We start from the raw sequence: 13398 nt of genomic DNA on the forward strand, positions 1-13398 counted from the left end.
GAATCTCACTCCCCCCCATTGCTTGTCAGAAGGTTGCAAAAGGCAATCACGTGACCCTGGAACACTGCAGCCATCAGAAATACGAGCCTGTTGCCAAGCAACTGAATTTTGATCATGTGACCCTGGGGGGGTGCTGCAATGGTCATAAGTGTGAAAAACTGTCATATGTCACTTTTTTTCAGTACCTTGAACGGTCACTAAACGAAGCATTATAGGTGGAGGGCTACTTGTAGTTTGCTCTCGTGAGGGACTCTCTGATTAAATTTCAATCCTATTGTCAGACCATATGGGTATTTTTATTTATTTTATTATGTTATTATGAATCACAACCCTGGGTAGCTCACAAACAACAACAACAACAAATCCAGACAACCACAATTAAAAAAACTCCATAATAATGCCATACATTAATCAAGAAGCGATCATTGGCCATGTTTTTTTTTCCTTTCTGTGTTGCCCAAAATTCTGAATGAATTTTTCCAGATTAAGGCGGGCAAAAAAAATAGATGGACAGGCCAAAGAGTCATTCAGATCAGTGGTCAACAAGTGGTGGGCCAGGGACCACTGGTGGTCCATGAGAAAATGTTGGTGGTCCACAGAGAAAAGTCACCCCCATAGCAATTAATCCAGGCTGTGTGGCAACACAAGGCTGTGCCTTCCACATGGCCCACAGGAACACAAGGCTTGCGTCGCTTGCATTGCAAACAACACGAGGTAGTGGAGGGAGGGGGGAAAGGGCAGGTGGGGGGGAACTTGCCCCACTCGCCCCACATGCCTCGCCTGGCCACCGGGCTGCTTCTTTCCGCTTCTTTCTTCTTCTGCTTTTGGCTGCACACAAGAAAAGCAGCAAAAGTCTTTCTTTCTCTCCCCCAAACTCCTCCAGAAATGAGTCTTTGGGACCTTGCAAGGCCTCCTGCTCCAAGTGGCTGCACTGGCAAAGACTCATTTCTGACAGAGTTTGGGGGAGAGAAAGAAAGACTTCTGCTGCTTCTGCTGCTTTCCTTGCATGAAGCCAAAAGTCTCTTTCTCTCTCTCTCTCTCCCCCCCTCATAAAAACGGAGCTGGAGACGGTATCCTGAGATCCCAAATAAAGAATGATCGATCGGTAGGAAAACGGGGTGGGGAATTTTCCTGCAGAATTTCTTGGGGATTTTCCCAGAGTCTCTGGTCCGCGAGATTTAAAAATTATTAGTTTGGTGGTCCCTGAGGTCCAAAAGGTTGGCGACCCCTGGTTCAGATCACAAATGCAAACTTCACACAGCATCTTAAGCCCCAGTTTGTTTGGTTCGCCTATCCTGCGAAACCAGCAACTTTGTTTTTGTTTCAATAAACCATGATCAAACAAAGAATGGTTAACTGCAGCATGTGAATCAAATGTAAAGTTTTGGGTTCTGCAAAGTAAAGCTTCCTCCTGATTTCCGCCCCCCCCCCCCCAGATGTAGGAGAGAAGGAACCATGGGTATGATAGATCTTAAAAAAAACACCACAATTCATCAATTATAATATTTGACTCCTCCTGAAATGTACTGCAATGAACTTCAGCATTGTTCGGTCAACAGGGCCTTAGAGGCTACAGGTAGTCCTCGACTTTCAATGATTTATTTAGTGACCATTTGAAGTTAACGATGGCCCTGAGAAAGGTGCCTTAGGACTGCTCTTCGCCCTTACAACCGACACTGCATCCACGTGATCAATTTTTGTCCGTTTGGCAAGCAGTGTTTATTTACAGTGTTGCTGCTGTCAACTCATAAAATATTTCTATGGTCTTTTTGGAGTTGCCAACAGAAAGGGAAGGGGGAGCAGTGCAGCAGCTTGCATTCCATAAATGTTTTCATAGATAGTTTCCAGGCCACCGAAGTTTCTGCTGTGCAAAATTCTAACTGGAGAGTATGATTGATGACTCTTGGCTATGGATGTGTCCCATTGGAGAATATGAATTATGAAACACCCAGAGGGGTGGGGGAAAACCAGGGTCAAGGGTGACAATGAATAATGTGTCTCAGAGTCGGCTACACCCAGGCAGCACCGGCATGTCTACTCCTAATAAATATTCTTTAAGCTTTGAAAATCCGGCTAGAGAATCATGATTTAAATGGGGGTAACTACCGGAGCACTAACAGCTGCATTCCGGGCATGTGTGATTCCTCTTTTGAGTCTTTCCCAGTCAGCTTCCAACAAGCAAAGTCCTGGGAAAGCCATGTTTGCAGAACAGTCCTGTGATTCACTTAACAAATGCAGTGATTCGCTTAACGGCAGTGGTAGAAATGTCATAAACTCATTTAACAACCCACCTTGTTTAGCAATGAAAATTCTGGTCTGGATTGTCATAAATCAAGGACCGCCTGCATTCCATTCCCAAAACATCTGCCCCAGAACTTCAGTCTTGTAGGAATGGCACACTCTGGGTTCCTTCGATTAGAAATCTCATCTACTAGAATCCCAGAAGCATATCTTATTTGTAGCCGCATTGGCTCTCTGGAATGAGGTCCCCCCCCCCCGAGATCCGGATGCTCCCCCATTTAAGTACGTTAAACCAGTTTTGTAAATTCTTTGAATCTGGCAATCCTTCCCTATTTGATCAGCGTTCCCAAGGCAGATCACGGACCACAATCCATAAGTCTCCCTCCATGCCTGGATTATTAAATACGACTCATTCCTCAAAACAATAAAAGAACCCTATAGTCTGGCTTTAGTGCTAATTAACTTTGGCCTTTGGGATTGTTACTTAATTGAAGTCATCTTAACTTGTTGCAACGCCTGTTTTTAAATCAGCACTCTATTGATGAAAAAAGATACACAAAAGGGACAAGAGACAATAGCCATAGCAATAGCATTTACACTTGTATACTGCTTCACAGTGCTTTACAGCCCTCTCTAAGCGGTTTACAGAGTCAGCCTATTGCCCCCAACAATCTGGGTCCTCATTTTATCCACCTCGAAAAGATGGAAGGATGAGTCAACCTTGAGCCTGGTGAGATTTGAACTGCCAAATTGCAGGCAGCTGGCAGTCAGCAGAAGGAGCCTGCAGTACTGCACTCTAACCACTGCACAACCACAGTTCAATAGAATAGAATAGAATAGAATAGAATAGAATAGAATAGAATGGAATGGAATGGAATGGAATGGAATGGAATGGAGTGGAGTGGAGTGGAGTGGAGTGGAGTGGAGTGGAGTGGAGTGGAGTGGAGTAGAAGAGAAGAGAAGAGAAGAGAAGAGAGAGAAGAGAAGAGAGAGAGAAATCTTAGAGATGTTCTAGTCCAGCCCAGCCCCTGCTCAAGCAGGAGAACCTAGGATGAGAAAGGCGAGGCATAAACCTCCTTCCTATGTTTGTGAGATGATGAATGACAGCAGCTCTCATGGAGGAGGTCAAGAAAGTCAAGATGGTGACCATCTTGACCTTTGACCTCCCCTTCTCCTGCCCTCTAACCACATCTCTCATGGTCATCTCACTAACACTGCAGAGTTTCAACAGCGTATTAAAAACGGCTACAGGCTATCCTCAACTCTGGACCACAATTTTCCCTGCTAAATAAGGCAATGGTTCAGCGAGGCACGTGCCCAATTTTACAACTTGCTACATTAAGCGAAAAACACTGCACTCGTTAAATGAATCATGTGGTCATTAAGCGAATCTGGTTTCCCCCTATTGAAGCCGGTGCTTTTCAGAAGCCAGCTGGGAAGGGCGCAAATGATGATTGATCCAACGACTCCGGGATGCTGCAATTGTCATAAATGCATGCTGGTTGCCGAGTGCCCAAATTTTGATCACGTGGAGATGCTGTAACCACCCTAAGTGCAGGAACCGGTCATAACAAGTCACTTTTTTCAGTGCTAGTGTAACTTTGAACCGCCACTAAATGAATGGTGGTAAATTAAGAACTACCTATATGGTGGCATTCCTGCTGATGACACATCAATCAAAATCAATCAATCAATCAATCAATCACCTTCATGGACTCTAATCCCTTCACTGACTACACCATCTTTTTTCCTCCAAAATGTTTATTTTTAGACAACAAACATAAACACTAAACAACAAATAAAACCTTCTTTCAATTGTACAGTGTGTCGGTAGGTACATGTTTCTTGTGCACAAAATTCATAGTCTTGCCCTCTTAAATTTAAATTTATATTCATCTTATATTAATCAACTTTCCATGTCCTATTATCATTATTAGACCTTAATTGCAAGTTCACACTATCCTTTTCGAGCAAATCTCAATTTTTACAAGTTCTATTTCATATTATAGTTCCTTCCATAATAATCAATTATAACATATCATTACCATATTATATTTATTGACTATACCATCTTGAGTACATGCATAGTAGCATGGATGAGGTGGGTTAAACCAGGGAAAGCGGGGTAGAAAGTACAAACAAGGAACATTATTTTCTTGACGGTAGCCATTCACAAAATACTAGTTCATACTGTATTTGAGGACACCCTTCAAAAATGTATTAAAACCCCCATAGGACTTTTTACTCTTTTACAAGATTTATCCTCCAGAAATCATCTCAGAAAAGTGATTTTTTTTCACCTATTTGAAATGCGAGATTCATTCATAAGGTGGCATTTGATCCCAGCAATCAGAACTGAATCAAATTTAAGTCTTGGAGCAGGCCCGTATGCAAATTTAACCCCCAACTATCCCAGGAGCCGCCTGGGTTATCTCTGATCTTTCTTTGTTCACTGGAAAAGTCTGGAAAGAGTTTCTAAGCACTTCAAACTTCACAAAAACAGGCCAAGAGGTCAAGAAACGGGATCAAAGCATATATTTGTGCCTGTCCACAGAAACAGCATCCATTCATTAGGCAGAACATGTGACCAATGAGGAAAACTTGCTCAAATTTGATCTTTTTTTAAAAAAAACAAAAAACAAAGTCTTTGGATACAGCTTTTTAATTCATACTCAATTTTGGATTCTCAAGCACAACATTTCATCGTATTAATTTTATGGATTTTGTTTTCTTTTTTTTTTTATGCCCACGAATCAATCTTGTTGTCTAGTAGCTGCATAGACAAGTCCCTGCAATTTTCTTGGCAAGAGTTTTGAAAGGAGGTTGCCATAGTCTCCTTCCCAGAGGTGAGAGAAAGTGACTGGCCCAAGGTCACCCAGATGGCTTTGTGCCTAAAGCAGGACTAAAACTCACAGTCTCCTGATTTCTATCCTTTAACTACTAGACCCAATATAGAGAAGGGGGGAGGGAGAGGGAGGGAGAGAGGGAAAGAAAGAGGAAGAAGATAGGAGAAAGAGAGGGAGGGAGAGAAAGGGGAGAGAGGGGAGAGACAGAGGAAGAAGAGGAAGAGAAAGAGAAGGAGAGAGGGAGGGAGAAACGAGAGAGAGGGGAGAGGAAGAAAGGGGGAGAGAGAGAGACAGAGGGAGAGGCAGAGAAGCAGAGAAAAAGGGAGAGAGAGAGAAAGAGGGAAAGAGAAAGAAAAAGGGAGAGAGAGACAGAGGGAGAGGAAGAGAGAGGGGGAAAGGGAGAGAGAGAGGAAGAAGAGGGGGAGAAAGAAAGAGGAGAGAGGGAGGGAGAGAGAGAGAGAAAAAAAAGAGGGAGGGAGAGAGAAAGAGGGAGAGGAAGAGAGAGAGGGGAGAGAGAGAAAGAGGGAGATGCAGAAAAAAAAATCTCACAGGCTTTGTAATTAAATTAGTCCACAACCTGGGATCTCTCTAAAAAAGTGCTGTCGATCGGTATCATCACAAGTCTGTACTAGGCAATCTGATTAATTGCAAGGAGTCGCATTTGTTCCACTTGGTGATCTAAATTGTGCTGATCAGCTTATCTGGTTATTTTCATCGTGGATTTCTGTAGCTTGCAATGTCCTAAGGCCCTAAACTGAATCATGGGAATGAATTGAATCAACCCAGGTTGGACTCTCCCAACTCTTCCCCATCTTAAACAGCAACACATTTGCAACGTGTAATTTATTCCACTTCAACAAATAAAGCAATGAGACATCTCTCTCCACCTTCTGCGATATGGACGTCCTGCTCAGCTTTGCTATTCATTTCCCACTGCTCAAACAAATATTGGTTGGTGAGATTAGTGCACTGCAGAAAAATTCTCTTGACCCTTTTTTTTTTCCCCAAGCAGTTCTCATTTAGTACCATGAAGACAATTGGCTACCAGAATTTATTTGCAAGGAAAAGAGAACGTTGTTGCAATATCATGAGTTGGATGCTCTAGTATTTATTCAGTTCTCATAAATATACAGTATATAGTATGTCTTAATTAATTACAAGATGCTGTCTCATAGAGTTACCAGGTGAATATCCCCAACTGGTTCTAACTAGTTAATTTTTCCACTCTCATGTCCTTCAGAAATGCTAGGAGGAGGATTTCCAAATTCTCAGCCAGGATTAGCCAGGATGACTTGAGAATTCTGGGAACTGGGAATTCTAGTGTATCCAAAAGGCACCAAGTTGAGGAATTTGTTTAAGGAACAAGAGAATTTTGGAGAATTTTTCATGTGTGGAAGGTGAGATTCATATACGTATTAATAGTGATGAAATGAACAAAATCTCAATTTCTCTCTCTCCCTCCCTTTCCTCTCTCCCTTTCTTTCCTCTCTCCCTTTCCTCTCTCCCTTGTCCTCTTTCTCCCTCTCTCTCTTTCCCTTTCTCTCTCTCTTTCCCCCTCTCTCTCTTCCATCTCTATCTATCTTTCTTCTCTCCTTTGTCCTGTCTCTCCCTCTCTCTTTCCCTTTCTCTCTCTCTTTCCCCCTTCTCTTTCCTCTCTCTATTTATTTCCTCTCTCCTTTGTCCTCTTTCTCTACTTCTCTCTCTCTTTCCTCTCTCTCTTTCCTCTCTCTCTCTCTCTGACTATCTTGTCTTACCTACAATAATCTTCAACTTACAACCACAATACGGGGCAGAATTGCCACTGCTACGCAATGAATCATGCGCAATTTTATAACCTTTTTTTTTTTTTTGCCATGGTTGTTAAATGAATCATTGCAGTAGTTACGTGAAACACGTGATCGTTAAGCGAATTCAGCTTTCCCCATTGATTTTGCTCCTCCGAAGCCAGCTGGGAAGGTCACACATTGTGATCCCACCACCCCAGGACATCTCAACCATTGTTAAATTCATGCCAGTTGTCAAGTGCCCATCTGCTGTACCTGACAATAACAGAGGATGGCTCTCAGCTTTAGGTCCCCAAAACATCTGTCCAGCCTTCTATTAGAAACTAAATGCTGGGCAATGTACCTTCTGCTTTCTCTGGAGGGATTAAGAAATATCCTCATGACCTAAACTATTTGAAACAGACATTCTTCCTCTCCAGTCTGTTGTTGCCTCTCTTGTCAGAACAGGGCAGCCTTGGAGTAAAAGTGAAGTCTTCTCAAGGAACATTGTTTTGGGAGGCCCCACTGCTTTGCTCCTCTGATCCAGGGATCCCTAATCTGCAAACTTGGGCCCAGAGCCTGTCTGTCACAATATTGATCTGAATTGGTTTCAAGCATTTCTGTATTTCGTGCCCTGGGTGTGTGTGGAAATGGCTATTCCCTTCCTTGACCAAATCAAACCAACATTGAAAGTCCAGCTTAGAAATCCTGCTGGCCATTTTGTCAGCAGCCTGTCTCCATCACACTCTTGCCTATTCTATTCATACCAAAACGTTTAGGAACCCCCGCAATAAGTGAATGTTAGGGTTCAGTCCTTAATATTTGCAGATAAAAGAACTTTCTTATTAGATCTCCCTATTCATTCCCTCCAACTTTCCTAAGTTCAGGGGTCTCCAACCTTGGCAACTTTAAGACTTGTGGACTTCAACTCCCAGAGTTCCTCAGCCAGCTTTGCTGGCTGAGGAACTCTGGGAGTTGAAGTCCACAAGTCTTAAAGTTGCCAAGGTTGGAGACCCCTGTCCTTAGTGACAGGAGCATTCCCCGCCCCCTTTCCATTCAAGGAGCTGTCAACCTTTTGGGGGTAGGCCAGGTTAGGAAATAAGACAATCCATAGATGGATAAAATGCCGCTTATTTGTTGGAGACTTTAAGAAGAGAATCTTGAAAGCCTACCAGCTTTCTTCTGCCTCCTTTCACAGGTAGTCCTCAATTTAGGATTCATAACTGAGCCCAGAAGTCATTAAGGTCATTAAGCAGGTCGCCAGATCACCCAGATTAATGACATTTTTAGGGGGGGTCATTAAGTTAACCCATTAATCCCAAAGGGCATTTTTGCCAGAAACCAGAAGTAAATGCTGGAAACCAGGAAAAAAAATGTCAAAAAAACAAACCATGGTGAGGTGACCTTAAAGGTAAAGGTTCCCCTCGCACCTACGTGCTAGTCGTTTCCAGCTCTAGGGGGTGGTGCTCATCTCCGTTACAAAGCCAAAGAGCCAGCGCTGTCCGAAGACGTCTCCGTGGTCATGTGGCCAGCATGACTAAATGCCCAAAGGCACACAGAACGCTGTTACCTTCCCACCAAAGGGATCCCTATTTTTCTACTTGCATTTTTGACCTGCTTTCGAACTGCTAGGTTGGCAGAAGCTGGGAGAAGTAACGGGAGCTCACTCCATTATGTGGCGCTAGGGATTCGAATCGCCGAACTGCCAACCTTTCTGATTGACAAGCTCAGCATCTTAGCCACTGAGCCACCGCATCCCACTGAAGTGATCTTAGGATGCTGCAAATACAGCCATAAAGTTTGACCTGGTTGCCAAATGGCCCAAATGCAATCACATGACTGTGATGTGTGTATGTGTGTGTGTGTGTGTATACATCACAACTTTGAAGTCATGTCAAAAGTACCTTTTAGGGGGCTCCATTGAACTTCAGTCGTAAATCAAAAACTACCTGGATATTAAACAAATCTTCCTTTCTCATTCCCAGCCCTTTCCTAAAATCAAGTTCCTCCTTATTTTCCCATCGCTGTTCCTGCATTCCTTCTTCAAGGCCTCCTCTGTACAGTAGTCCTCTACTGAAGCCCAATATTGACCCTCAAGCCTTCCAAGGCCACGCTGACATCATTCTGACCTCTCTCCTAGACAGCCAGTGTTTCAATTCTGGCTTTGAATTGCATCGTTGCTGGAGGATCATTTGCTGCTCCAGTAAGCAGAACAGGGCTGGTGGTCCCTCACTTGGCCTTGCCTCAGCCCAATGATGCCAGTCCTCTGCACTCAACCACAACACTTCCAGATTTGCCAGCTCCCTGTACTGCCAATCATACTGAGATCGAAGCTCCCCAGATCCAGCTCTGCCAATAGAACTGCTCAGTGTCATGACACCACTGATGGGGGCACCAAGCAACAAGGCCTGCTTGGCAATGCCACACAAACAGCCAATGAGAGCCCTCGACACTCCAAAGGAGGTGGGCTTTAGAACATATTCCGTCCATACACGAAGCTCCTCGGACTTTCTCTGGACCTTCTCTGGCTCGACAATGAACTATTGGAGAAGGCCTTCTTTGGTCCGAGCTTTCCAGAAAAGAGTTTGATGCAGCAGAACCAAACATCCCAGTGGCCTCTTCAAGGCGAGCAACTCTACCGTCAGATGGATCTGACAGCTGGTGACATAAGAGCCAGCCAAGGAAAGCAGATGCCAAGAGGAATTTTGCTCGTCTTCAAGGTTCCACAAGACTCTTGCATGCTCGTACATGCTAAGAATGCCAATCAACCATCTGCAAGGGTGATCAAACTGAGCAATGCTAAAAACAGAACTTCAGCATCAACAGAGGCAAAGCTGAGCAACAGAGGCAAAGCTGAGCAATCATCAGAAGGGTGCTCAGGAAAACATTACCAACATCAACACTTGCTGTCATGCCACTTGTAAATCTGGAAAGAGAGAGCTCTGTTTTCTCCCTTTTCCCCCCCCACAACCTCATCTCTCAGATGCTCGGAGTTAAATTGCTTGGCAGTTGCCTCTAGAAAAGCAGAGATGAATCATCCAGAATTATTCCTTCCAAATCCGCTACTACAGGGTATTATTATTGCAGAAGACTAAGATTACCACTTGGTAAAATGGGCTTTAGGAAATGATTAGGGGGGGGGGGGGGTTAAAAAAAAAAGGCAGATCGGCTCAAAAGCCGCTGGGTTTTATAACCCTGTGGAACCTCTCCATTCAGGGAGGCTCTATCTATGACAAATGGCAGGGAGGCTTGTTTGATGGTGGGGGGATCCAGCAGATTTCTTTTGCTGCTGTGAAATTAGGGAAGCCACTCCTGGCATTTTAAAAAAGCTGACCTTAGAATTGGGGAGATCTGTACCTCAGCAAATTCAAAGCACTTCGGGAACTAATCAGCCTTATCCACAACGCCAGTAAGCCAATCCTGGCATCTGCACCAATAAATACATGACACCATTGTGCACATCAACTCTTGTGTTGTTGTCGTGCCTGCGGGGATAGCAGATCTGCCTGCTTCCAAGGGCAGATTTAAACCCCCAGGAAATGTGGAGTTGGAAAGGCAGGAGATTGGAAATCCAGTGGTTGAAGATCACATAGCAATCTTTTCCTGGTTCCTGGAGTAACCCATTTTCCGGGTTTGTACAACCAACCCTCTGTGAGGCACCTGGGTCTGAGTTCACACAATACACTAACCTGCATCACCTCTTCCTCCCCTCCCCCCCAAAAAAAGAACCCTTCAAACCCACCAAGGTTAAAACCACAGCAGCTTCCTGTCTTGTGCAATTGCACTTGGGAAGTTTGCAATTGTCTTGGTTAAGTATCTTGTGTGGAAACCACTACCGATGGCACTGCTACTATAGGCCTAACTTCCAGGTAAGCATGTATATAGCGCTTCTCCCAGGAGCTTTGCAGAACTCCTAGTCCTTTTGCAACATATGGCTGGGTTTCTCCCCTTTCCAAAATCTTCCCTCTCTCTTTTGGGGTTCCAGTCTGTTTCTATACATCCTCCAAAGCGTCAGAAGCGTCACCTATACGATTCCCTGCTTCCAGGACTTCCCTCCCTGCAACTCCCAGCCCTGAGTCCTGCGCATATTACACAACTGCCCTTTTTTCTCTCTTTTTCTCTGGATTTCCGCCCCCCCCCCAAACCGACGACTCCATCCAGCAGGGAGCCTAACCAAGACCGCCGCAAAGCGCTCTCTCCTCCCGGCAGCGCGGTACCCTTTTCCCCTCTCTCTCTTCGGGCGGCCCCGACGCGGAGCCGGCTTTTCCCTGCCGAGAACCCTTTTGCAGGTCTTTTACTCCCAAAGCCGGGTCTGATCTTTCCACCGCCGCCCACGGCAGGGCGGGGGGAAGGGGGGTGGGCAGCGGCGGAAAGCCCCATCCGAGCGCTCGGAGTGAGGTTGACAGGCACGTTGCGCTTTCCAAGAAAGAGGGCTCTCTCCTCTCTTCCCTTCCATGCATATTCATCGGGGGGGGCACAATTGTGCATTCCTACAGCACGCCTGCAGTTGTTGTGACATCTCCGCCGAGGGAGGGAGGGAGGGAGACAGGGAGGAATGGGGGTTTCCAAAGGCAGGCAGCCGCGACACCCAACGCGACACAAAATCTGCAGAGCGGGGAGCGAGACCTCCAGGAAAGGCGCAGACCGGGAACCTGCCCCAGAGCGGAGCGGGCAATGGTGTGTGTGTGTGTGTGTGTGTGTGTGTGTGTGTATCTAGGGTACCTCGCCGGGACTCAGCCCCTGCACACACACACACACACACACCGTCTTCCCAGAGGCACAGGTACGGTTGCGCTACCTTCGTGGCACGCAACCCTGTTGTGATTCCCGCCGGCGGCAGCGGCGGCGGCGGAGGCGCGCGCGCGCTTATTTCCCCCCTCCCCACGACCCCCACGCGTGTGCCCAGAGACGCATTGGGTATTCCGTCCGCGCACGACTTCCTCGCTCCCAGCTCGGCTGGACCCTCTTCCTCCCCCACCCCGACACACACACACACACACACGTCTATACACAAACACACCCGGCCCGGAGCCCCCACCCCTCCGGGTCCTTCCAAACCCCGTACCTCCACCCGAGACCCCCCACCCGGCCCTGATAAGGGATGGCCGGTACCTTGAGAGAGCCAAAGGAAGCTCATCTTGAAGAGCAGCGCGCCCAGCAGGACGTGGTTCATCTCTCCGGCTGGTCCTGGGATGGAGGCGAGAGGGGGAATTTCTTGCAGCCGCGGCGGCAGGAGGAGCGGCCGAAAAGAGCGCGGGCAGGCGGGCGGGCGGGCGGGGGGGACGGGGGACGGCGGAGGAAGGTACGGGCTGGCTTCTCGCATTCAACCCCGCCAGCCTTGCTGCATCTCATAAGGGGGAGGGGGGGCAGGAGGAGGAGGAGGAAGAGTGGGGGTGGGGGGGGGAGAGAAAGAAAGCTACAGAAGGGCTTGAAAATTTTGACAGACAGTTGGGCAGAGATGAGGGACGCCCCCGAGTGGACCAATCGAGAGGTGGGCTGGCTTGGAAAAGGGCGGGGCATGCAAATGAGGCCGAGTGGGGGGAACCACCAATGGGTGGGAGGGAGGGAGGGCTGGTGGGAAGGTCTGGCGGGGGACGCGGGGGGGGAGCGCTGCTGATTTATGAGGGGCTCTTTTGTTACTGCAGCAGGGCTGAGGAGGTGGGGGAGAGAAGGGGCGCCCCTTCCCCGTCCACGCAAACGGCTGGGGAAACCCAGAGAGATTCCCCCTGCTGCCCTTCCCCGAGGCCCCCTCAAAAACTGCCTCCGGGAGAGGGAGAAGGGTCTTCCGTGGGGGGAAAAAAGAGGGGAGGGGGGGTGAATCTTCGCATTCCTCGCCTCAGTTCCGCCCCCTTTACTTTCCTCAGCCGGGTCGCCCCCGAGGGGGGTCTCCTCCGCCCCCTCCCCAAATGTGGATGCTCTCTAAAGCCCTCGTCAGCTATTCCTTCCCCCCCACACACACACCCGTTCCCTCCTTCATCCCATCCACCGACTGTAAGTCCTGCTCAAAAGCAGGAGCCGGGAGGGTTTGAGAGGGGGATGGGGCTGCCTCCTCTTGCTCTGCGCTGAGGTGGAAAGCACTCTGCACATGCTCGGGGTGGTGGTGAGGGGGCGCTCTGGTTGTCACGGCGGGACCGAGGAAGGGAACGCGGGAGAGGGGGAAGGCAGTGGGCCACCGGGGGAGCCCAAGACAGAGCCGAAGTCAGATATTTCTGCTTCCGACATTTCCTTGATAACCCAACCCGGTTCTAGCATCGGCATTCAGCTAACCGGCATCTCTCACCCAAGCTAAGTTTCTGCAAGGATGCAAATCCTTCCTAAGCTTGGTCAGGCGTCCCAAGATGCGCTGCTACCTTTCTTAACACACTGGCCGAAGTTCCCTCGAGTGAATAAAATTCACGGCAGGAACAAATCACAGATTTCAGCTGAAAGAACCAGGTTTGATGCTCTGATCGGGAAGCTGGTGAGGCTTCTGTTTGACCAGCCATATGTCAGAACTGAGCTGGAAGGGACCTTAGAGATTTGACAGTACTGACGATAATCAGAGTTGG

The 13398-nt window shown here is 47.4% G+C and overlaps 1 protein-coding gene across 2 annotated transcripts in view; it reads right to left on the reverse strand.

Annotated features, from left to right (window-relative positions):
* Positions 1 to 12102, reverse strand: part of IGLON5 (IgLON family member 5) — a 105118-nt gene extending 93016 nt beyond the window's left edge. Inside the window, exon 1 of one of the 2 annotated variants that reach the window (XM_087971022.1) lies at positions 11963 to 12102. In XM_087971022.1, the coding sequence (XP_087827148.1) occupies positions 11963 to 12023 (61 nt within the window). In that variant the 5' untranslated portion in view covers positions 12024 to 12102. The remainder of the gene's footprint in view (positions 1 to 11962) is intronic. The other variant, XM_087971023.1, reaches the window with a different exon arrangement.
* Between the last annotated feature and the right edge of the window lie 1296 nt (positions 12103 to 13398).

This window comes from Notechis scutatus, chromosome 8, assembly GCF_049901735.1.
Source record: "Notechis scutatus isolate UNSWTSFEM ecotype Mainland chromosome 8, rNotScu1.2, whole genome shotgun sequence".
NCBI classification, from domain to species: domain Eukaryota; kingdom Metazoa; phylum Chordata; class Lepidosauria; order Squamata; family Elapidae; genus Notechis; species Notechis scutatus.